Source organism: Podarcis liolepis, assembly GCF_965112155.1.
Source record: "Podarcis liolepis genome assembly, chromosome: 14".
NCBI classification, from domain to species: domain Eukaryota; kingdom Metazoa; phylum Chordata; class Lepidosauria; order Squamata; family Lacertidae; genus Podarcis; species Podarcis liolepis.
The window spans coordinates 10,383,644-10,409,519 of NC_139569.1; the positions used below are offsets into that span (position 1 = coordinate 10,383,644).

At 47.5% G+C, this 25,876-nt stretch overlaps 2 protein-coding genes across 2 annotated transcripts in view; one reads left to right on the forward strand and one right to left on the reverse strand.

The window, feature by feature from the left end:
• Nucleotides 1-213: 213 nt before the first annotated feature.
• On the reverse strand, nt 214-17,847 carry KPNA7 (karyopherin subunit alpha 7). The gene is made up of 10 exons (XM_083474378.1): nt 17,537-17,847; nt 16,649-16,774; nt 14,009-14,094; nt 12,298-12,566; nt 10,849-10,931; nt 9,174-9,437; nt 6,668-6,901; nt 4,083-4,265; nt 3,031-3,180; nt 214-465 (listed from the first exon to the last, which is right to left on the reverse strand). The coding sequence occupies exons 1-10, from the start codon at nt 17,600-17,602 to the stop codon at nt 379-381; spliced, it is 1,548 nt and encodes a 515-aa protein (XP_083330504.1). The 5' UTR covers nt 17,603-17,847; the 3' UTR covers nt 214-378.
• Nucleotides 17,848-25,707: 7,860 nt separating this feature from the next.
• MYH16 (myosin heavy chain 16) overlaps nt 25,708-25,876 on the forward strand; it is a 58,039-nt gene continuing 57,870 nt past the window's right edge. Inside the window, exon 1 of the mRNA XM_083474119.1 lies at nt 25,708-25,791. The gene's annotated coding sequence lies outside the window, so the exon portion shown is untranslated. The remainder of the gene's footprint in view (nt 25,792-25,876) is intronic.

A 25,876-nucleotide genomic window follows, 5' to 3' on the forward strand; every position in this document is an offset into this window, starting at 1 on the left:
GGAAAGATGTGCAACCTGGAGAATGTCAGCATTTTGCAGGAGAGGTTCAAGCGCAGACCAGAAATTTAGTTTTGCACAATTAAAGTGAATTAGAGTGCTCTGCTGACCTGGTACAACAATTCCGGTTTTTGTTTTGACTTTTTTTTTGCAATTAAAAATATAGCAGGCAATTCTAAGACTACTCTCCCTGAAAGAGCTGGCTTGAGATGCAGATTTGTACAAATGCAGGATTTATTTTTACATTATTCATTCATTACAAAAGCAGTATTTATTCATTACAAACGAACCCCGTTCCCCTGGTGGTGCTTTTAAATAGCCGAGTCAAACGTGGTGCCTTTCACCAAGTCAAGAAAGTGTGTTGTGGGCTGGGTCTCCCAGTCAGAATTTAAAGCAGTCTTGCATGTCAGTCAAGAAAGGTGAAGGGGCTGTTCCTTCTCCTGTTTCTGAAACCGAGTTTTCAGCTTGCTGATGATGAAGAGGTCAAGGTGGAGGAGAAAGAGAAGAGAGGACAATCATTGAACTGCGTGGTCTCTTCAAACCTGCAATAGATTCTGCAACTGCCAAGTCCCCCATTCAAAAAATCCCAGTTTGTTGTGCTACCCAATAACTCTCTAGCAGTCTTCACAGGAATACACTGCCCAGGAATCGGGGAGAAGAGAGAACTATTCTGTAGTTTGCAGGAATGCTGTCTTATGCTGCCTCAGATAGTCAAAACTCTGATCCACCTATCGTATTTTTCGCTCCATAGGACGCACCCGACCATAGGACGCACCTTGTTTTAGAGGGGGAGAAGAGAAAAAAAACCTCCCCCTCTCTGCTCAGCGCCCCTTCAGCGAAGCGGCAGGAGAAACGGAGCCCCTTCCATTTCTCCTCCCGCTTGGCTGAAGGGGCGCTGCGCAGCTCTCCCTCTCTGCTGAAGCCGGGAGAGTCTTGCTCTCCTGACTTCAGCAAAAGGAACCTGAAGCCTTCGGAGCGCAGCACGAGTTCCCGCTGCGCTCCAAAGGCTTCAGGCGGCTATCCCTGAAGCCTGGAGAGTGAGAGGGGTCGGTGTGCACCAACCCCTCTCGCTCTCCAGGCTTCAGCGAAAGCAGCGCGAAGCCTCCGGAGCGTGGAGGGAGCACTCCCTTGGTGCTTCGGAGGGTTTGCGTTGCTATCGCTGAAGCCAAGGAGCCTGCATTCGCTCCATAGGACGCACACACATTTCCCCTTAATTTTTGGAGGGGGAAAAGTGCGTCCTATAGAGCGAAAAATACGGTACTTTAGTTCTGTCAACACTGGCCGGCAGCATTTATCCAAGATTGCAGGCAAGGAATCTTTCCTAGTCCTACCTGGAGATGCCATTTGGAACTGAACCCAGAAAAACCTTCTACAGGCCAAGCAGATGCTCTCCTGTTGCCCTGCACCCCCTTTCCCTGACGTCACCCAACTGAAGAAATCTTAGCCAATGAATTGTGCCGCTTGTCACTGGCTGGCTGTCTCCAGTGCACACATTTAAACAATTGTTTCGAAGCAAGAGGTGGACTTTGGTTTGCGATATCTGTATTTCGTCAGGGCAGGGCGGTGAGGAGGCCAACGCCTTCTCTCGTGGGTGGGAACTATTCTTCAAACTTAGATACGTCAGCTTCAAGGGGGATCCTTTAAATCCTGCTGTCCTGTTAACTGGGGAACTTTTTAATAGAGCCTATGGGAAAAATGTGTGGGGACGAGGGTGGCGCTGTGGGTTAAACCACAGAACCTAGGACTTGCCAATCAGAAAGTCGGCAGTTTGAATCCCTGTGACGGGGTGAGCTCCCGTTGCTCGGTCCCTGCTCCTGACAACCTAACAGTTTGAAAGCACATCAAAGTGCAAGTAGATAAATAGCTACCGCTCCAGCGGGAAGGTAAACGGCGTTTCCGTGCGCTGCTCTGGTTCACCAGAAGCGGCTTAGTCATGCTGGCCACATGACCTGGAAGCTGTACGCCGGCTCCCTCAGCCAGTAAAGCGAGATGAGCGCTGCAACCCCAGAGTCAGCCACGACTGGACCTAACGGTCAGGGGTCCCTTTACCTTTACCTATGGGAAAATGTGTGCATGTTTGCGTTTGGAATGAAAAGAAGTTCTGTGACTGAGTTCTGCTGTGGAGCTGCAAGCCTGTTTCGTGCTAAGTTCTTGGTGACAGGCTCTAACAACAGGAGGGAGGGAAAATGTCACAGTTGCATTATGAAAAGCAAGGCTCACTTTTTTCTCTGCGCTGGCAACCTCTTGTACTACCCCAGCCAGATTGGCATGTAAAGACAAGGCTTTATGATGTTAGCCGCCCTGAGCCCGGCTCTGGCCAGGGAGGGTGGGGTACAAATAAAATTGTATTATTGTTGTTGTTGCATTTTATTGGGGGAAAGCTGCATAAAAATGCTCACTGCCCAACTGTTCCCGATTCACTCCATTATGACATGCCTAGGATGGAAGGGAATACGATTACAGAATTCTGATATCTCTAGGTAAATGTAAAGGGGCTCCTGACCATTAGGTCCAGTCGTGGCCGGCTCTGGGGTTGCGGTGCTCATCTCGCTTTATTGGCCAAGGGAGCCGGCGTACAGCTTCCGGGTCATGTGGCCAGCATGACTAAGCCGCTTCTGGCGAACCAGAGCAGCACATGGAAACGCTGTTTACCTTCCCGCCGGAGTGGTACCTATTTATCTACTTGCACTTTGAGGTGCTTTCAAACTGCTAGGTTGGCAGGAACTGGGACCGAGCAGTGGGAGCTCACCCCATTGCGGGAATTCGAACCGCCAACCTTCTGATCAGCAAGTCCTAGGCTCTGTGGTTTAACCCACAGCGCCACCCGCGTCCCTTCTGATATTTCTAGTTTTCACTAATTTCTCCCCTTCCTTTTGTGTAAGGTTATTTTTGGGCTTTGCTATGTTTCCATTAAGTAAATAAAATCTTTAGGGCGGAGGCAGGAATTACCCAGCTGCAGTGTCCTCAACTCTCTCTGCTCAGATGCTGGACCTTCCAAAATGTGCAGGGAGACCAATGCCAGCAGCTACTTACGTTGTCGGGGAAATATTTCTCAATGAGGCCCAGGGCAGCTCGGTAGACAAAGGTGTTCTCGTGAGTCTGGAGGGCTTCGATCTTCTCCAGGCCCCCAAGCTCTTCCACCAAAAGGCACAGCTTCTGCGTTGCACCCAGCTTCTCAGCAGCCTAATATTGGGATACAATGCAGGGTCTATCTAGTTCAGTATTGTCTACACTGATTGGCAGCAGACCCCCTATTTTTCCAGGTGGAAAGCCCTGCCAGGAGATGCGAGGGGCTGAACTTGGATGCAAGGCTACTGATCTGCCTCTACTACTGATCTGCCTGCAATCCTGTGCAAAAGAGGAAAAACTGTGTACTTCCTGCAACAGCATCAATTCCAGGTTAGAATGCTGCTCAGTTGTTCTGGACTGGTTGGATGTGGAGGAACGGTGGGAGGAACCAACTGGTGAACCTTCAAGGGAAGAAGGCTCAGAGCCAGAGGAGAGGTGGTGGGACAATGAGGAGCGGTCAGGGGGAGAAGAAGGAGAAGCCTGGGAAGAGGAGGTGTAGGCGCTTGAAGAAGTAACAGGGCTTAGTGAGCAGGGAGACTCTGTGGCAGAGAGCAGTCCAGAATCAGAGGCAGAAGCAGGAGAGGAAGGAGGCCAAGAGAAAGAGATGAGTCAGGTTGGGGAAGAGTCGTGGGTGACTTTCTTCCTGCTACAACAAGCTCCCCTCCCCGGCCCCCGGTCTCCAAGAACCTGAAGAGGTAAGACGGCAGCCAAGCAAAACAGGCAAGATGAAGAAGCAACAGATTGCTTGAGGGAAAACCAGAGAAGTAGATTTAGAGAGGTGTGGGAATGTGGAGACCTTCTGTTCTGCCTCACTGGGGCAAGATGTACTACTGGGAAGGGTTGCTGGGCTTACTAGGCCTGAGCTGGTTTCTTTGAATAAAGAGTTAACTGCACGGACACCTGGTGAGTTATTGCTGACCTGCTCCAGACATCTGTCTGTTCCCCCCCCCCCGCCCCCAATATCAGTTCTCCCAGGAAGCCTACCAAAGAAGCAGCGATAAAACATGCACACTTACCAGGAAGAAACTAGAGATGCTGTCCAAGACGACGAGGATAATTTTGGCATCTTTGATAGCCAGCAAGTTCAGCAGAGGTTTAAGGACCCCTGCCTGGACCATTTCCTCCACCTGCTGCTCCGTCCCTCCAGTGGTGAAGTTGGCAACCGCCCACACAGCCTCCCTTTGGGCCCTGATGTCTCCCTGTTGAAGGTGGGGAAGGATGCGCAGGCAAGTGAATACAAGAAGGCTGCAGACCAGCCGGTTCTAGTACAGTGGTACCTCGGGTTACAGATGCTTCAGGTTACAGACGCTTCAGGTTACAGACCCCGCTAACCCAGAAACAGTACCTTGGGTTAAGAACTTTGCTTCAGGATGAGAACAGAAATCGCGGGGCGGTGGCAGCGGGGCGGCAGCGGGAGGCCCCATTAGCTAAAGTGGTGCTTCAGGTTAAGAACAGTTTCAGGTTAAGAATAGAACAAATTAAGTTCTTAACCAGAGGTACCACTGTAATTTAACAGTGAACAGCGCTCAGCATGCAACAGCTGATAGCAGGACTCTCACCTATCCTGCCCCAATGAAAGCAGAAACCACTTACTATAAATAAGGCATGACTTGCTTTATACGAAACATGCATTTATTTTTGTTTAGCAAGACTTATATACTGCCTAATCAGATTTGGAAACCTTTGGCCCTCTAGATCAGTGTTTCCCAAACTTGGGCTTCCAGCTGTTTTTTGGACTACAATTCCCATCATCCCTGACCACTGGTCCTGATAGCTAGGGATGATGGGAGTTGTAGTCCAAAAAAAACAACAACAGCAGCTGGGGAGACCTAAGTTTGAGAAACGGTGCTCTAGATGTTGAACTCTCTGACAGCAAGAGCTGTTCAACAGTGGAACCATCTCCTTTGGGAAGTTGTGGACTCTCCTTCCTTGGAGGTTTTTAAGCAGAGGTTGGATGGCCATCTGTCTTGGATGCTTTTGTTGAGACTCCTGCATTGCAGGGGGTTGGGCTAGATGACCCTCGGGGTCCCTTCCAACTCTACAGTTCCATGATTCTATGAACTACAACTCCCATCATCCCTGGTCACTAGCCAGGCTTCTTTCAATTTGTAGTTCAGCAGCACCTGGAAGGCCAAAAGTTCCCCACATCTGCACTAAGCAGTTTACATAAAATGTATAATATTCATAAAAATTCATATAAAGTCAACATAATTTATTACATTGCTTGTTCAAGTATCAAAATAGATAGGGTTGACTGTTGTTTTTTAAAAGCAAGATCCGTACATAATTAAACAACATGCCTGGATAACCTAGCCTAATCAGAAAAGCTTTTAGCAGAGCAGCCATCGAAAACAGTGCAACAGATGTCACCTGTCTAATATTTAAAAACTTGCATGGGTTTGGCAGTCATGTCATGGGCAGGGGCCAAGAGTCATGCAGATGCACCCTCCAGTTCCAGAGATTTTCACATTCCCCTAAACATCTATGATACCATAAGGACATTCTTCTTTCATTTAAGGTGGAGGGGAATGCAGATTCTCAGGAAGGGCAACCCTTTTCTGTGTGTTACGTATTCAGTGGTCTGTGTTTGTCTGAGCTTGAGTCTGGACTAAGGATTCTGAGCTCCTGTGTTCTGATTCGATACATGATGTCCAATCACAGAACATTTCAAGACTGGGGCATCTGCCATTGGCCCTTGAACTCTGAGTTGTGATTCGCAGCTTAGAAGTTTAGACAGCCAATCACGGGGGGAGTGGGAGTGTCCCAGGCATTCAGGAATGTATACAGTGGTACCTTGGGTTACGAACTTACCGTATTTTCCGCTCCATAAGACACACTTTTTTCCTCCTAAAAAGTAAGGGGAAGCGTCTGTGCGTCTTATGGAGCGAATGTGCGGTCGATCACTGGCTCCCTTTCCGGCCCCGGCCCCTTGCCCAGGCCTCCATTGTTGAATGTTCTGCAGATGGAGGCTTCTGTTTCCCCAAAGACATGTGACTGGCTGATTAGATTATCTGTCTGGAAACTGTAGAAACGGTTCCCTTTCCTTTCCTAAAGAAGCTGCAGAACTGTGAGTTGAACCCCATAAAAACAGGATTTTTCCCCTTTGCAAAAGAAACTGCACGACTTTGAGCTGATCCTCAAAAAACGGGGCTTTCCCCCTTTCCTCCTCTAAAAACTAGGTGCGTCTTATGGTCAGGTGTATCTTATGGCGTGAAAAATACGGTAATTCATTCCGGAGGTCCGTTCTTAACCCGAAACTGTTTTTAACCTGAGGTGCACCTTCGCTAATGGGTCCTCCCGCTGCTGTTGTGCTGCCGGCACGCGATTTCCGTTCTCATCCTGGGGCAAAGTTTGCAACCCTGGTTACTACTTCTGGGTTAGCGGAGTTTGTAACCTGAAGTGTTTGTAACCCAAAGCGGAGGTACCACTGTATAAACAGTTGTTTTGCCCCTATTTCCCAGTTATGCAGTTCAAGAAAGGTTCTTGCTGTTATCGCTGTGTCTTGCCTCTTGTCTTAACACACCCTTCCACCAACATTTAGCAATTACCGGCAGCGCTCCCCAGCCTGAGCAAGGGAACCCAGGACAATGCGAAACGTTACCTTCTCCAGCAGCTCCACCAGGGGAGGCAGGAGGCCGCAAGTGATGAGCTGCTGTATCTGGCTGCTGGGCCCTGCTGCAATGTTGCTCAAAGCCCAGGCTGCCTCCTTCTGTATGGATGGCTTTGGGTGGTGCAGGAGGTGTGGCAAGACAGACAGCACACCGGCATCAATGGCCATCTGCGTCTGCTCGTCTGTGCCAGTGACTATGTTGCCCAGAGTGCGGAGAGCTGGAGTCTGAAACAAAAAACAAGGTGCAGAAAAAGTATAGATTAACCAGGGGTGCTGGAGACGCCACCAGTATTCTGAGCATAACTCACAAATACAGGGATGGTTGGATGGATTTGTGCATGCGAGTTCCTCTCAAGCTCTCATTTTTCCAATCTTCTCCACATGCATTTGTCTGCCCGTGTGGGCCAGTCGTGTCCGACTCTAGGGTTGCGTGCTCATCTCGCTCTAGAGGCCGTGAGCCGGCGCCGTCCGAAGACACTTCTGGGTCACGTGACCAGTGTGACGAAGCTGCAGCTGGCGAGCCAGCACCAGCGCAGCACACGGAAACACCGTTTACCTTCCCGCTATAAAGCGGTACCTATTTATCTACTTGCACTTAGGGGTGCTTTCGAACTGCTAGGTGGGCAGGAGCTGGGACCGAAAGACGGGAGCTCACCCTGCCGCGGGGATTCGAACCGCCGACCATGCGATCGGCAAGTCCTAGGCACTGAGGTTTTACCCACAGCGCCACCCGCGTCCCTATTTGTGAATTATTTTCCCTTAAAAAATTCACCCACAAATATATGAATTATTTGAAAAGCAATTGTAATGAACAGATTACGCTAGTAGGAAGTTCTGTAAGGAGGACTATTTGAAATATTGCAAGAAAGACTATGAAGAGAATTATCAGTTAATGATAATTAAGAGTAATAGAGAAATTAAGAAATGAAGAATAAGTGATAAAGAATGGAAAATCATCAGAGGTTGTTGATGGAAGTCTAAAATATTGTATAAGATAAGAAGCTATGTTAAAGGATTGTTGAAAATGATATGTAAAAAAACCAATAAAAATGTATATAAAAAAATTAAAAAATTCACCCACATCTTAGTGCTAAGTTCTCTCGATTGACATGCTTTTGCAGGCTATTTTCCCCAATGTAATATATTTTGTGTGTTACGCATACAAAACAATACAGCGTTTCTCAACTTGTGCCACCAGGTGTTGTTGGACTACAACTCCCATCATCCCTGACCACTGGGTCCTGCTAGCTCGGGATGATGGGAGTTGTAGGCCAGCAACAGCTGGCGACCCAAGCATCAGAAACACGGCAATGTATTATCGTAAGAAGTATTTGCATCTTAATACCCCAATATTTGCATTATTGTACTCGTTACTTGGCCAGAGACCTGCATTGTAAAATTCAGAGAAGTGCAGGTTTCGAAGCAAGGCTGTGTTTCTGTTCTCGTGTTGTTGGGATGTGAACTGAACTGAATTTCTGGCCCATCCCAACAGATGACCTGTGCCATCGAGGGAAAGGGAGAAATATATTTAGCAGTAGCCGGCAAGACTATGTGGCACTGCTTTTCCTAAGTGCCTCTTACGCGGGTGGCGCTGTGGTCTAAACCACTGAGCATCTTGTGCTTGCTGATCGGAAGGTCGGTGGTTTGAATCCCCACAATGGGGTGAGCTCCAGTTGCTCGGTCCCAGCTCCTGCCAACCTAGAAGTTCGAAAGCACGCCAGTGCAAGTCGATAAACAGTTGCCGCTGCGGCAGGAAAGTAAACAGCATTTTTGTGCGCTCTGGTTTCCATCACGGTGTCTCGTTACGCCAGAAGCGGTTTAGTCATGCTGGCCACAAGACCTGGAAAGCTGTCTGTGGACAAACACTGGCTCCTTTGGCCTGTAAAGCGAGATGAGTTGCCTTTGACTAGACTTAACCGTCCAGGGGTCCTTTAAAAAGGTAAAGGGACCCCTGACCATTAGGTCCAGTCGTCGCCGACTCTGGGGTTGCGGCGCTCATCTCGCTTTATTGGCCGAGGGAGCCGGCATACAGCTTTCGAGTCCTGTGGTCAGCATGACTAGGCCTCTTCTGGCGAACCAGAGCAGCACACGGAAACGCCATTTACCATCCTGCCTGAGCGGTGCCTATTTATCTACTTGCACTTTGACGTACCGTATTTTTCGCTCTATAACACGCACCCAACCATAACACGCACTTAGTTTTTAGAGGAGGAAAATCCGTAGGCACGCCACCCGTAGGCATTCCCTCCATAACATGCACAGACATTTCCCCTTACTTTCTAGGAGGAAAAAAGTGAGTATTATGGTGCAAAAAATACGGTACTTTCAAACTGCTAGGTTGGCAGGAGCAGGGACTGAGCAACAGGAGCTCACTCCGTCGCGGGGATTCAAACCGCCGATCTTCTGATCGGCAAGTCTAGGCTCTGTGGTTTAACCCACAGCACCATCCGCTTCCCGCCAGGGGTCCTTTACCTTACCTTTTTTTACCTTTACTTACCAGGACTGGCAGGTCTGCATAGGCCAAGAGCTGCACCAGCCGTGGCAGCACCCCGACCTCCACCACCACATGGATGCGATCATTGGAGCCATCCGTCAGGTAAGAGAAAGCCCAGCTGGCGTCCGCAAGGATGCCCTCATCGTCATACTGCAGAAGGTTCATGAGCATGGGGAGCATCTGCTGCACAGCTCCCATGGGAGGATACGGGTTTTTGCCTCTGCAAAGGTTGGACAGAGTCCATGTGATGTTGCGCAGGAACCCAACCTGGAAAACCAGAATTATGTCCAAGGAAACCATTAGCTGAAACCAGAGTGGGGAAACAGAACTTCCAAAGACTCTAGGGCCATGGATAAGCTCGTAGCTGTCAACTTTTCCCTTTTCTTGCGAGGAATCCTATTCGAAATAAGGGAATTTCCCTTAAAAAAAGGAAACATTGACAGCTATGGATAAGCTATGCTTGCTGAGAGAAACATCACTTCCAGAGAACAGCCAGCCCCTGAATTTTGGAGTAGGGGTGGGGAAATTATTACATTCACAGATTGCCTTCCACATGTACGTCCGAAGGCAATTTACAGACATACAATCATATCTTGGGTTGAAGTCACTTCAGGTTAAGCCCTTTCGGGTTGTGCTCTGCAGCGACCCGGAAGTAACGGAGCGCATTACTTCTGGGTTTCATCACTTGCACATGCACAGATGCTCAAAATGATGTCACATGCATCCACGGAAGTGGGCTGCATTCGCTTCAGGATGTGAACGGGGCTCCGGAAGGGATCCTGTTCGCATCCAGAGGAACCACTGTACCGTACTTTTCCATGTATAAGTTGAGGTGTGTTTTTTAATAAAATAAGTATGATAGTACATAGTGGGGACGTGGTATTGGTTTCTGCCATAAGCTGGAGATTGCCAGCAGCTATTGGGCGTGTTTTGGGTGGCTGTGGCTGTGGCCAGGGTTGGTGTTGATTTGCAATTAGGTGGGCGATTGGCATCTTCTGCCGGTGAAGGGGCAGACAATCGGTTGCTTTCGCAACGTGTGCGGTTGTCAGTGTAGGTCAGGCTAGTGAGCGACTTTCTGCAACCCCCCCCCCAAAAAAAAAGAGCTCAACAACTCTGGGCCACCCCTAATAGGGGGTGTCTTATACAATGGGGGCATGCATGTTATACATGAAAAAATATGGTATGCTTCAAAAGGCTAAATTTCTAAAACAACAACTACAGTGAAACCTAGGGTTAAGAACTTAATTCGTTCTGGAGGTCTGTTCTTAACCTGAAACTGTTCTTAACCTGAGGTACCACTTTAGCTAATGGGGCCTCCTGCTGCCACCGCGCGATTTCTGTTCTCATCCTGAAGCAAAGTTCTTAACCCGAGGTACTATATTTTTTTGGGGGGGGGAGAATGAATTCCTATGCCCCACAAATAACCCAGAGATGCATTTTAAATAAAAGGACACATTCTAGTCATGTAAAAACAAGCTGATTCCTGGACCATCTGCAGGCTGGATTTAGAAGGTGATTGGGCCAGATCTGGCCCCCGGGCCTTAGTTTGCCTCCCATGGATTAACCGGTCTTCTCAGCTCCAGAGAACCATATCTATCTATCTATCTATCTATCTATCTATCTATCTATCTATCTATCTATCTATCTATCATCTAACCAGGCGGAAGCAGAAACATACCGGAGTGCAAGGTGTCACCAAGGACAGGAGTGGAGGGATTACATTGAAGCTGATCAGCACATCTCTATACTGTGGGCCGTCACCTACGTAGGATAAAGCATTGGAAATGGTAGTTACTCTCCGGGTGGGTGAAAATAGTGAAACACGGTCATCTCTCCCTGAACCATCCGTGGCGGCTTATATAATTTAATTTTCTAAATGATATTTCAAAATATTCATTTAAACAACTTTAAACCAATGACTTGCCTTCTTCTCTTTCAGTGGTTCATTTTGCATACCATACATCCCTGCATATTTTGCATGAACTATACCATTCAACAATCCACCATGCGCCTCCTGGGCTTGCTGATCGGAAGGTCGATAGTTCAAATCCCCACAACAGAGCGAGCTCCCACTGCTCAGTCCCTGTGGACAAACACCGGCTCCCTTGGCCTGAAAGTGAGATGAGCGCCGCAACCCCATAGTCGCCTTTGACTGGACTTAACCATCCGGGGGTCCTTTACCTTTTTCACCTTATTACATCCGTCAAAACTTATTTACACTGTTGAATTTATCATAATGCTACCACTACCATAATGCTACCACAATCCTCCCCCCAATCCTCCCTTTTAGGGACACTGGCGGCGCTGTGGGTTAAACCACAGAGCCTAGGACTTGCTGATCAGAAGGTCGGTGGTTCGAATCCCCGTGATGGGGTGAGCTCCTGTTGCTTGGTCCCTGCTCCTGCCAACCTAGCAGTTCAAAAGCACGTCAAAGTGCAAGTAGATAAATAGCTACCGCTCCAGCGGGAAGGTAAACGGCGTTTCCGTGCGCTGCTCTGGTTCGCCAGAAGCGGCTTAGTCATGCTGGCCACATGACCCAGAAGATGTACGGCGGCTCCCTTGGCCAATAAAGCGAGATGAGCACCACAACCCCAGAGTCGGCCACGACTGGACCTAATGGTCAGGGGTCCCTTTGCCTTTACCTTATGGCCTTTTAAATGTGTTTGTGGAAGGGGCATTCTTGGTTTGTTTTTATTGTGTTATCTATTGTGTGTTCTCATTTTGTATTTTTATGTTGTGAACCACCACCCTGCAACCTGAGGTATACAAATCAAATAAATAACAAGATTCGCAACCCTCCCCTACTTCACTTCATTGTGCACCTGGGAAAGCCGTAAGGTTTTCTGCTGACCAGGCAGGATGGACCAAGAAGTCTCCACGTGAAGTTAAGTGTGGACCCTAGAATGTTCTGGGCACCCTGTGTTGGGAACCAGTCACAAGAGAACTGGGTTCCAGCATGGGCAAGCACCCCTTGAACTGGGATTGCCTGCTTTTATGACTGAACTAGCCTGGCATGTTGATGGTCTACTTGTTGGCTCCCCCAAATGTTGACAGTTTGGCTCTCACTGACCAAGACCCAGCAGTTCATTGGCTGCCATCTTGGAAATCCAAAAGCACCGCCACTTACCTGCTATGTTCCCCAAGGCCCACACAGCCTGCTCACAGATATGCATCTTTGGAGAAGACAAGATGACTATCAAGCCTTGCACGGCATTGGCCTCCACTACCGCTCTGGTCTGTTCAGGTGTCCCAGAAGCAATGTTAGTGAGCGCCCAAGCAGCCTCTAGCTGCAAGCTTGGAGCGTCGTGATGATACAAAAAGTCCACGAGTTTAGGAATGACTCCAGTTTCAACGACTTGGTCAATGGGAGGGTTCTTATGTTGAGAGAGTAGTTTCCTGTGGATGGGGAGAAGGATGAGAGCCTTAATCAACTATTTAGCACAGATCGGCTGACTTCAGGCTTGCAGGACACACTTTTTAAAAACAAACCTGAAGTCCCAATATCCGGCAACCAGAACCATGAGCAAAATAGTAGCTGGCTGAACAGAGTGCCTCCGTAAGGCCAAGACAAGCTCAGCCCAGTAATTTGTAATCAGCACCAAAAAGAAGTCCATCAATCCTTCCACACTAAATTCCACTTCTGGTTTCCCCTTTCATTGTTTCTGCAGCAATTTAATTTGGGGAGGGGGAGACAGGAAAGCTTTTCAGTTGTAGCTATTGGTAAACTACTCAGAGTCAGAAACCTTCGTTGCTCACCCAGAGAGTTACCAGGGAACTCCCAGTTAACTTCTACTGCTCCAGATTTTGCAATGCCAGTAGAACCACGACAGATTCACAGGCCAGTGAATACAAAGTCTACATATATAGGCGTTCAAGCTGTGGCTGCACACTGTTGCAGAAAAAATATACATTGGCGACTTCAAATGCAGTGAGGCAATTTCCCTTGATTCTGTTGGTCCAGATCCTACCTGCCAGAACAGGATAAAACAAGCTTGCTCCATCTTCCGTGTGACAACCGTCTAAATATAGTCTCCTCCTATCCAAGCTAAACATGCCCAACTATCTCAACTGCTCCTCCTAAGGCTTGGTTTTCAGACCCTTGATCATCTTGATCACCCACATCTGCAGCTTGTTAACATCCTTCCCAAATTGTGGCTCCCAGAACTGGACACAGGACTCCAGGTGTGGTTTGACCAAGGCAGAATAGAGCAGTACTAAGACTTCTTTTGAGTTGGACTCTATACTTCTGGTGATGCAGCCTAGAATAGTATTAACTTTTTTTGCTGCTGCATCACACCGTTGACTCATGTTAAGCTTGGCGTCTACTAAGACCCCCAGACCCTTTTCACATGTACTACTAGCAAGTCAGGTGTCCCCCATCTTACATTTGTGCATCTACCTAAGTGCAGAACCTGACATTTGTCTCTATCAAAACTCATTTTGTTAGTTGGGGCTCAGTTCTCCAATCTTCTAAGGTAATCTGGAAGCCTTCCTTTGCGATTTCTACTTCCTTCCATCTCTCCCTTATTACATCTCAGCTCACCTGTAAGCTTCCTTCAGTTCTGCTGGGTAGCAGAACAGACTGGGGCTCTGCAGCTGTGGCAAGGAAACCTTTGCCCTGTCTTGCCATCCAAGATATTTCAGAAGGCTTAGCAATCCCAGCAGAGGCACCAGGGAAGAGCTTAAAACAGTGGCAGCTCACCTGTGGTCCTCCAGATGTTGCTGGACCACAACTCCCATCATGCCTTGCTGGCTGGGAGGTGTAGTCCCAACAATCTTCCAAAGGGCACTGGAATTGGGAAAGCGGTGTTAGAAGAGTCAGCTTTGCCTTCACATACCTGATGGACATGGTTGCCTTGAGAAGAAGATGTTGATCGTCTGATTTCAGTGCCTCAACTATTTCCTCCAAAGGAATTTGAGCAACCTGGGTTAGGGAAGAAGGGAATTATGAATCAGGCATGACAGAGACCACAAGACCAACCTACTGAATCAGGCCAATGGCCCATCTGGTCCAGAATCTTGTTCTCAAAGTAGCCAGCCAGATGACTCAATGGAAAGCCAGCAAGAAAGACATGGTCACTTGGGGCATAGAAGAAGAAGAAGAAGAAGAAGAAGAAGAAGAAGAAGAAGAAGAAGAAGAAGAAGAAGAAGAAGAAGAGGAGGAGCTTGGATTTGATATCCCGCTTTATCACTACCCTAAGGAGTCTCAAAGCGGCTAACATTCTCCTTTTCCCTTCCTCCCCCACAACAAACACTCTGTGGGGTGAGTGGGGCTGAGAGACTTCAGAGAAGTGTGACTGGCCCAAGGTCACCCAGCAGCTGCAGGTGGAGGAGCGGAGATGCGAACCCGGTTCCCCAGATTACAAGTCCACCCCTCTTAACCACTACACCACACTGGCCATGGTAACTTGGGTAGGTTGGAATCTGTTGTAACTAGTTGTCATGGACAACCTTCTCCTCCAGGGATTTGCCCAATGGTCTTATAAAGCCATCTAAGTGTCAAGGAGGGGGTTGCTTTCCTGAGTTCTCCCTCCAAGCTACTAATCAATCACACGCAGGCACCAAAATGGGTTACCAGGCTCTATTGGCTTCTTCTCTGGTATCAGCTAAAGGCAAAGGGCCCCCTGACCATTAGGTCTAGTCATGGCCGACTCTGGGGTTGCGGCGCTCATCTCGCTTTATTGGCCAAGGGAGCCGGCGTACAGCTTCCGGGTCATGTGGCCAGCAGGACTAAGCCGCTTCTGGCAAACCAGAGCAGAGCACAGAAACGCTGTTTACCTTCCCGCCAGAGCGGTACCTATTTATCTACTTGCACTTTGACGTGCTTTTGAACTGCTAGGTTGGCAGGAGATGGTACCAGCTACAGAACAGCAAACAGCAAGTCTAAAACATGGTGTGTTCTCTCCCATTAATGCGGAGATTTATAGGGGCTGGGGGATGCTGGCAACCAGCCAGCCCCCCTAACATGCTCCCACTTTGGGGACTAATTGTTGCTCCCTGCCCGAGGGGCCCCACCCAGCAATACTTGATCACAGGATCACAACTTTGACAGCAAGTTCCATAATTCAACTGTGAGCTGCATGAAGAAGTCCCATCTTTTATCTGTTCTCAGTCCTCCAGCTTTTTCGGAGGCTCACCAATTCTAAAGTTACGAGGGAGAGAAAAACTTCCTCAGTCAACTTTCTCCATGCCATGTATGGCTCCATAAACTTCTAAAGACTTTGGGGTTGCGGCACTCATCTCGCTTTCAGGACGCGGGTGGCGCTGTGGTCTAAATCACTGAGCCTCTTGGGCTTGCTGATCGTAAGGTTGGTGGTTCGAATCCCTGCAACGGGGTGAGCTCCCGTTGCTCTGTCCCAGCTCCTGCCAACCTAGCAATTCGAAAGCACGTCAAAGTGCAAGTAGATAAATAGGTACCGCTGTGACAGGAAGGTAAATGGCGTTTCTGTGCCTCTGGTTTCCGTCACGGTGTCCTGTTGCACCAGAAGCAGTTTAGTCCTGCTGGCCACATGAGCCGGAAAGCTGTCTGCGGACAAACGCCAGCTCCCTTGGCCTGAAAACGAGATGAGCGCCGCAACCCCATAGTCGCCTTTGACTGGACTTAACCATGCAGAGGTCCTTTACCTTACCACAAACTTCTGTCGAGGTGCTTCTGACTTGCCTTTTCTCAGGATCAGTCACAACTGCTACAAGCTTTTCTGGTAAGGGAATTGGCTCCACCCCCTTGATCATTTTGGCTGCTCTGGCCAGGAACGACAGCAACAATTGGCTTGCATCCTGATCTAAAGTGATTGCGTAAACCCAGCCAGATGGGCAGGGTATAAATAATAAAATTATTATTATCATTAAAGTGGGTTGCAGCAGCAGCCCCATCACCATACAAATATACGGTAGTGGGTCTCCTATTACCTATTTAGACCAAAGTCGGGGGCCACATCTGGAAATTCTGAAGGCTGCTGCTATAGAGCAGGAAGGCTAACCAGTGGCCTTCCAGTCCAGATGTCTTGGACTATGACTCCCATCATCCTTGGCCATGCTGGCTGAGGCTGATGGGAGTTTGAGTCCAACTACATCTGCTGTGCCACAAGTTAGCCACTCCTCTCAGAATATACTTCCTCTCAGTTGAGAGGAGATATGATAGCCATCTTCAGATATCTCAAGGGCTGTCACATGGAAGATGGAGCAAGCTTGTTTTCTCCTGCTCTGGAGGGCAGGACTCGAACCCATGGCTTCAAGTGACAAGAAACAAGATTCCAATGAAACATACAGAAAAACTTTCTGACAGTAAGAGCTGTTTGAGAGTGGAGTGGACTCTATTGGGAGGTGGTGGCCTCTCCTTCCTTGGAAGTTTTTAAGCAGAGGTTGGATGGCCATTTGTCATGGATGCTTCAGCTGAGATTCCTGCATTTCAGGGGGCTGGACTAGATGACCCTCAGGGTCCCTTCCAACTCTACAATTCCATGATTCTGTGTGCATACCTGATTCTTCTCTGGTGTGAGGTCATCTTCTGTGCTGACACTGATGTTCCTCCGCTTCAAGATCTGCAGGTCCTTCCTCGCCTTGCGAAGTTCAACTTCCGTTTCCACTCTTTGCCTTCGCATTTCCTAGAAAGGGAGACAGTCAAGTATTGCTAAAAAAAACAAAAGTACAGTGGTGCCCCGCAAGACGAATGCCTCGCAAGACGGAAAACTCGCTAGACGAAAGAGTTTTCCGTTTTGGAGGTGCTTTGCAAAACGAATTTCCTATGGGCTTGCTTCGCAAGACGACAATGTCTTGCGAGTTCCTGCTGGTTTTTTTTCCTCCCCCCCCTTTTTCTAAGCCGCTAAGCCGCTTATCAGCTGATCCGATCAGCAGATAAGCCGCTAAAAGCCGCTAAAAGCCGCTAATAGCGCTAATAGCGCTAATCCGCTAATCCGTCAATGGGCTTGCTTCGCAAGACGAAAAAAACGCTAGACAAAGAGAATCACAGAACGGATTCTTTTCATCTTGCAAGGCACCACTGTAAGTGTTACAGTCTTGGGGTGGCCGTGATGACAGGGCCAAGTCTCAGGTGTACGCATTGTAGGGCCTTCATCTCAGCAGTCTAATCTAGGGAGGGGCCCTCCAACTGTTTTGAAGAGGGAGGGGGGAATCAAGCCCCGACCAGTAATTCTGGCACCAACTTGAGCGCTATGCTGCAACATTCTGTTGCAGTTCCTACTGTCTCAATTATATGGAGATTCCCAGTCTGCAAATTCCGTGTGCAAAGCACAAGTCTGCATTTCTGGTCTGCTCCCCTTACTGCACATGCCCTGCTGCTTTCTGACCCATCAGCCAGCCTAGCTAGAGACTCGTTTCTCAGTCCTGGTAAGATTCCCCATACTTACTAGAAGGTTTTTGCCTCTGTTTTTGAATTTCTGCATCCGCTTCTCTTGCTCACTGGTGACTGGCATCTTCACAGCTGTCTTCAGGAGACACAAAATGGCCGACAGGGCTGCCTGGCACCTAAAGGACCAGAGTCAGATTTCGTTCTGGGTGCTTCCAGACCGTTGCTGGCAGAATTAAATCTGATTTTGTGCTAGAATAACACAGGAAGGTGGTGGATGTTTGGTGGAAGGCAGGGCGAGAGGCGGGGAACGGACGACCTACTGCAGTGCGCTCTGTGTGGGGCTACCTTTCAAGGTGACCCAGAAACTACAACTTATCCAGAATTCAGCAGCTGGACTGGGAGTGGCCACCAAGATCATATAACACCGGTCCTGAAAGACCTACATTGGTTCCCAGTATGTTTCCGAGCACAATTCAAAGTGTTGGTGCTGACCTTGAAAGCCTTAAATGGCCTCGGCCCAGTATACCTGAAGGAGCGTCTCCATCCCCATCGTTGGACACTGAGGTCCAGCACCGAGGGCCTTCTGGCGGTTCCCTCCCTGTGAGAAGTGAGGTTACAGGGAACCAAGCAGAGGGCCTTCTCGGTGGTGGTGCCCTCTCATCAGATGTCAAGGAAATAAACAACTATCTGACTTTTAGAAGACATCTGAAGGCAGCTCTGTTTAGGGACGTTTTTAATGTTTGATTTATTGTGCTTTTAATATTCTGTTGGGATCTGCCCAGAGTGGCTGGGGAAACTTAGCCAGATGGACGGGGTATAAATATCATCATCATCATCTTCATCCCAGGGGGAGAGACTGGGAGAAGAAATGGAAGCTCTCAGGTAAGAGCTGAAAGGGTCCACCACTTTCTGTGCATGATAAGGGAATTACCCTTGAGAGAGGACTATGTATTTTCTTTCTTTCTTTCAGGCTGTCATATGGCTGGATTTTCCCAGACATCACCGGGATTTCAAAGGCAGAATTGGCGTCCGGGAAGAATTTCCAGAAGGTGGCACTTTGTCCTGGATCTTAGGCAAGTCAATCAAACAATCGCGGGTTTGGGGTTGTTTGGGTTTTTGTAAAAGAAAAGCTCAAGAACTTTGGGGTTTGTCTACAAAAAGCTCGACAAAACAACAACTTTCAGGGTGTCCTGGTTTTCATTTTTTGAAATATTGCAACCCTACTTTCTCTCTCTTTTTTGCTTTTAATTTAGATTAAATTTTATTTATACCCCGCCCTCCCTGGCCAGAGCCAGGCTCAGGGCAGCTAACACCAATAAAATCACAGTAGAAACACAATAGGGGAAAAAGAGAGAGAGGGGGAAAAAGAATTGCATGCAAAAGTGTGTATGCTGGGAGAAAATAGCACTAAAATTGTCAGACTGGGCACAGCTACGGGTACTACATAATACCCATATGGCATTTGTAAGAACCTGATAATTTAGTGTAGCAGCACCTAAACTTTGGAACTTCCTGCCCTTGAGATCAAGCAGGCGTCTTCACTATACCCTTTTTGGCGCCTGCTCAAATGCCGTATTTTTCCGTCTATAAGACGCTCCCATGTATAAGACACCCTCATGTATAAGACGCTCCCTATTTTGGGGGACGCTCCCTATTTTTGGGGACTCCAGCGCCGAGGGCCTTCTGGCGGTTCCCTCATTGCGAGAAGCAAAGCTACAGGGAACCAGGCAGAAGGCCTTCTTGGTAGTGGCGCCCGCCCTGTGGAACGCCCTTCCAGCAGATGTCAAAGCGATAAACAACTACCTGACATTCAGAAGACATCTTAAGGCAGCCCTGTTCAGGGAAGTTTTTAACGTGTGATATTTTACTGTATTTTTGGTTTTTATGGAAGCCGCCCAGAGTGGCTGGGGAGGCCCAGCCAGATGGGCGGGGTATAAATAATAAATTATTATTATTATTATTATTATTATTATTATTATTATTATTATTATTATGAAAATGGGGGGAGATGTATCTGTGTATAAGACGCCTCAAAGGTTTTGACATTTTAAGGAAAAAACCTAGTCTTATATACAGAAAAATATGGTAATTCCTGTTTAGACCAACCTACCCAGATGCTTAGCATGTCAAGGTAATTTTAATATGTTTTAGCATTTTATCTTTCGTATGTTTTAAAGAAGTTTTGTAAGTTTTTCTTGAATTTACTGTTTTAGATTTTGTAAACCGCTTTGTTTTTGTTTTTCCAATCAAGCAGTGAATACATTTTATGAAATAAATAATAAATAAAACACTGATGAATTTTAAGGACTCTTTTTAAAAAATAGAACTCAAGATTGGAAAAAGGAACCTTATAACAAAACAAAAAAATGACAGGAAGAGAGAAGAATCCAGAAAACTAAATGCCAAATATGAAGTCTCTGCAATGCAACAACTGAAATAGTTAAATCCAGAAACTCGTCATCATCTATCCTGACAATGTCTCCACAATATGCAATGATCTGAATAAAAGAAAACTTCTGTTCAACATGCAAAATGTCCCTATAGTTCTTCAGTCATATGTTTTAGAGGCCAAATGTCAGCATAAGATGTTCAAAACATTATTCGGATAATTGAAATTCCAAATGCATTTTGGCTTAGGGGTCTTCTCTGGTGGCCTGTTTGATTATGCAACATCCTTTCTGCATGAGTTCAGCCTAAAACTACAAATAATTTTGCTTTAAAAGTGCAATAAAAAAAGCTAAGTCACCCAATTTTCTCCAGTTGCATAAACTAAAAACAGTCTTCTGCCCCTCAAATCATTGCCTGTGCCAATGTCAAAATCCTTTGTCTCCATTTGGCTCACGCTTACAAAAATTAGCTATCATCTGTTAAAAACAATATATAATCATATAACAGAAAACCATCTCTCTGTACCCATACAGAAAAACTTACTAATGTAAACTTCTGAGTCCTACTAGTCAGGAATTCGTCCTATGAACTCATGCAGAAGGGACCTCCTATATATTACCAAACCTTATTCATTGCACACCTGACCTTAACATGTTAATCAGGTTCCTACTCCCATTTCTTAGACATTTCCATCCATTCTGTGAAGACTTACAGTGACAGCAATCACCCATCTCTCCTCCTGTATATATGAATACAGAGTAATAACCACAACGGCGAGAAGGCTGGCACAATTCCTAGGAAGATTGCACCTTCCAATTCTTACACAGCAGACGTCCGTTCTATGTTCCCATGGAGTCTGTTAGGTGCTTCTGTCTTTAATGGCCCACCTGGTTTCAAATAGCCATCAGCGTTGGAGCTGCTGGCACCTGAGAGGGGAGAAGGGCAAGCCAAAGTCAAGGGGGCACCAGGGAGACCACTATGGGCCATTGGTCCATCCATCCAGGCCAGATTTGTTCCACAATGGTTTTTTAAAAGTGTTTGAAACAGCCCTGTTTGAGTGGCCAGGTGGGGGGGGGGGGAAACCCAGGTCACTGGCAGAGGAAACGGGGGGGGCAAGGGGAGCGTGCTGCCCCTGGCACCATCGGGGAGGGGGGTACCATTGCGGCCACTCCCCACCGCACTGGCGTCACGCCCCACAGGCGGCATACCACAACCCCACCTGCTCTCCGCTTCCGGGTACCAGAGCATGCAGCCCTGTCACTGACCCAGCTGGGGCTTTTGTCCCTTTAATAAAGCTGTGTAGCAGAGGGAAGGTCAGGGAAGCTAGTTTGGCAAGATGTAGCATGTTAAAGCTATGGTTTTCCCAGTAGTGATGTATGGAAGTGAGAGCTGGACCATAAAGAAGACTGATCGCCAAATAATTGATGCTTTTGAATTATGGTGCTGGAGGAGACTCTTGAGAGTCCCATGGACTGCAAGATCAAACCTATCCATTCTGAAGGAAATCAGCCCTGAGTGCTCACTGGAAGGACAGATCGTGAAGCTGAGGCTCCAATACTTTGGCCACCTCATGAGAAGAGAAGACTCCCTGGAAAAGACCCTGATGTTGGGAAAGATTGAGGGCACAAGGAGAAGGGGACAACAGAGGACGGGATGGTTGGACAGTGTCATAGAAGCTACCAGCAGGAGTTTGACCAAACTGCGGGAGGCTCTGGAAGACAGGAGTGCCTGGCGTGCTCTGGTCCATGGGGTCACGAAGAGTCGGACACGACTAAATGACTAAACAACAAGCATGTCTTCTGCAACTGCAGTTCAGTGGGCTGGCTATACCAGCTGAGATCCCCACTTCTGCCCTACTATTAAAGGTGCAACGGCCTTGTTCTTTTTTGCTAGACCTCCTGAGATCCCCATTTCAGCCCAGCTATTAAAGGTACAGGAGCCCTTTGAAGGATCCTCTTGCAACCCTAGATTTATTTATTTTTCATGGAGTCAGGGGTTGGGTCAGGAGCTGGATTTGAGGAGAAGGGTTGACTACAGGCAGTGGAAAAAAGGGAAAGGTATGGGCAAATCGGACAATTTCAGTTTCCAACCTTCAGTTTTGTTTTGCATATTTCCACATCAGGTTGCATTAAAAGGGGGGGGGGGAATCCTTGTGAAAATTCATTCGCATTGTAGTGTGAATTTCTGTAGCTAACATACCCATTTTTACAAAAGTGGCTTCACATAATATAATGCGACCTTGTGCACTATTTTCACCAATTCATGTGCTTCTATGCACACTTTGGACGCGGGTGGCGCTGTGGGTTAAACCACAGCGCCTAGGACTTGCTGATCAGAAGGTCGGCAGTTCGAATCCCCGCGACGGAGTGAGCTCCCGTTGCTCAGTCCCTGCTCCTGCCAACCTAGCAGTTCGAAAGCACATTAAAGTGCAAGTAGATAAATAGGTACCTCTCTGGCGGGAAGGTAAACGGCGTTTCCGTGCGCTGCTCTGGTTCGCCAGAAGCGGCTTAGTCATGCTGGCCACATGACCCAGAAGCTGTACACCGGCTCCCTCGGCCAATAAAGCGAGATAAGCACCACAATCCCAGAGTTGGTCACGACTGGACCTAATGGTCAGAGGTCCCTTTACCTTTACCTTTATGCACACTTTGCTGCGCGACATACATTCTGGGGCACATGACAACTACGCTGGAAAATTCGGAGCTGTGTGGATTTCAAAGGATAGTTGCCTTTCAGTCCTCGAATTGGTTTGGATAGTGTGACCCAGGTTGAGTGGCCTTTAAATCTGAATGGAACCTAATTTATCCCCCGATCCCTAATTACCAGGTAAACACCCAAGCTGCAAGCATGCTGGCAGTATTTTGGATCTCCAGTGAGAGGGAAGCTCGATGACCTGGTCTTAAGCCAACGGGTGGGCTTTTGAGGGGCGACCGCCAGGAAACCCTGCATCCTGTGGCGCAATGGGTCAGTATGTCTGGCTGTCAACCAGAAGGTTGGTGGTTCGAGCCCACCCAGGGACGACTGTGGGCAGAATTTCTGCATTGCAGGGGGTCTACCAACTCCCTATGATTCTTTGAAGAGGGAGGGAGGATTGCAGGCCTTTTCCCTGCTGGAGAAACCCCGGGCTGCTTCTGTAAATAGAAGCCCAAGAGAAAGTTCTGCCCTTGTTTGGACCAATATCCAGCCTCTGCCACAGTGAGGATACCAAAGGGAGTATTCCAGTTCCATGCAACAGCTGGGGATTAAGATGCCCGGCCAAAGGGGTGAGTCAGCACTCCTGCATTTTGTGTTGTGACTAATAAAATCTCGGAGTCTAAACAGGCGCACGCACCCCTCTCTCTTAAAAGAACTACACGAGACCCGCTTCCAGACTTTCCCTCCTGGTCTTTTGGTAAAGGAAGAAGCACCTTCTCCTGTCAATTTGGGCTACTAATTAGTTGCTGCCTCCGTGAAAGGAAAGTTAATCCACCCTTCTGCTTGTCCCAACCCAAGCAGTTTTCTGTTTGCCCCATGCTTTTTAGGCATGGATCTAAGTCAGGGGTCAGCAAACCTTTTCAGCAGGGGGCCGGTCCACTGCCCTCAGACCTTGGGGGGGGGCAGACTATATTTTTTTGGGGGGAGTGAACAAATTTCTATGCCCCACAAATAACCCAGAGATGCATTTTAAATAAAAGGACACATTCTACTCATGTAAAAACACCCTGATTCCCGGACCGTCTGCGGGCTGGATTTAGAAAACGATTAGGCCGGATCTGGCCCCCGGGTCTTAGTTTGCCTACCCATGATCTAAGTGGTTCTGCCTTTGCCTTGAAAAACCCACTCGTTAGTGCTCAATCGGAACAAACGACAATCCATGGAAATCCCATTTGTCATTTGTTCTGTTTCAGTGCTGAACTTCAGCTTTTTCTGGGGGAAATGGAGCTATAGATAAACCCAGAAGGGAGCCTTTTTTCCTCATCCTGGTCACAGTCCATTGCTTTGTGGATGCACAGAATTGTTGTTTTTGCTCATTTGCACATTTAGGCACATGTAACTAACACTCACACAATTGATTGAAGATGATGCTTTCAGCCTGTCGACAGCCCTAATGATTATTTATATAGCGGCAACAAGGTGCAGGGCACTTGGCAGAGTAACATCAGGGAAGCGAGGGCAAGGAGCCAGGTACAACAGCACCGTTGTAGCTTCTCCACGACCCTGCGCCTGCAGCCTAACACAGTAGAGCGCATTTAGCCGTTCAAAACGCGGCTGGAGGAGCAAAGGTTACCCAGTGTAATCTGAGTGATGGACCCAAAGACAGTGGATAACTGACAAGCCCTCCAGGCCAAGAATGGGGAACCATCCATCTCTCATCAGCCCCAGCTCACTTAGCCAATGATGAGACCAATGACGAGACTTCGGTAGTCTTTAGTGATTTGGCGCCTTGGGTGAGGCCAAAATTTGGTGCCCCCAAATGCATCTTCTCAATTATGGAGCTGTATGGTTTTGTGGCCCCCTCAGCTCAGCGCCCTGTTCAGGGGAACTGCCTGCAGCACCCTAAATCTGGTGCATATGAGATGATGGGAGTTGTAGTTCAGCAACGTCCAGAAGGCCACAGGTTCTCCACCTCTCCCCGGGGTTCAAGTTTTAAATGTTCAATATAAAATATTGCTGTATGAATCTTTTCATGCAAATGGAATGACTTTAAACATAGCAGGCTATATCGGAACCACTAAAATCATCCCCTTTCGGCACCGGCTAAAATGATTCCTGTTTAGACAAGCCTATCCAAATGCTTAGAAAGTTGATGTGAATCTTAATCTATTCTAGTGTTTCAGCTTTTTGTATGTTTTAAATTATTGTTTACGTTTTTCTTGATTTTATCATTTTATCTTTTTGTAAACCGCTTTGAGGGTGTTGGGTTTTTTTTTTACAATCAAGAGATGTAATATATTATTATCTCAACACACACACACACACACACACACACAAAAAAATTGATTTAACCTACTATATTTTGTATAAATGGGCTCCAAATTTATTTATACAAAATATATTAGGTTACAAATAAATATATATGTATATATAATTCTTTGTTTACATTTTCAATTTTTAATCTTTATTCTGTGTTGTTTATTTTAACCGTTGTTTTGAAAATAATTATAAGAAAACCAATCAAGCAGTGTATAAATTTTAGGAAATAAAAGGATAAACCAAATGATTTCAGTCCAAGCACTGGACTATATACAGTGGTACCTCAGGTTAAGTACATAATTCGTTCCAGAGGTCTGTTCTTAACCTGAAACTGTTCTTAACCTGAAGCACCACTTTAGCTAATGGGGCCTCCTGCTGCTGCCGCGCCGCTGGAGCACGATTTCTGTTCTCATCCTGAAGCAAAGTTCTTAACCCGAGGTACTATTTCTCGGTTAGTGGAGTCTGTAACCTGAAGTGTCTGTAACCCGAGGTACCACTGTATGCATATTATGCATTGATCTCTCTTTTCGGTCTCTCCTCACTGCACTTGACATGAGCCACCCATTGTCCGAATCTGCTTTCACTCTGGCTTCCTTCTCACCGCTAGCCGACCCAAGTCTCTCCCTTCACCTGGCGCAATGGAGCCTCAGCTCAGACGGTGCCTTTAATGAGAGAAATCTGCAAGACAGGGCTTCTATTTCGGCCTCTCCTCCGGTCCCTCGAGCCACAAGGCCCTGTTTATAAGACACCCTATAAGGAAGAAGAGAAGGAAGAAGAAATCCCCAAGAAACTGAGGCAACACTTGATCTCTCCTGAGGGATCTGATCCTGGGCCAATCGGCTTCTCTTAAGCAAAGTCGCCGGTACTCATAGGGAGAAAGTGATATCTTCAAGACTCCCGTTGTTTGGGTATAAAAGAGACCAGCCAGTCTCTTGCTAATCAGGGGTGTCTCTGTGTCCTGTTCTCCGGTAGGTACTCCCGGGCCATTCCTGGCAGGAGGCGGGAGGGAATTGTGGTACAGTCTGGATTGCGGTACACGCAAGAAACTAAAGCATGA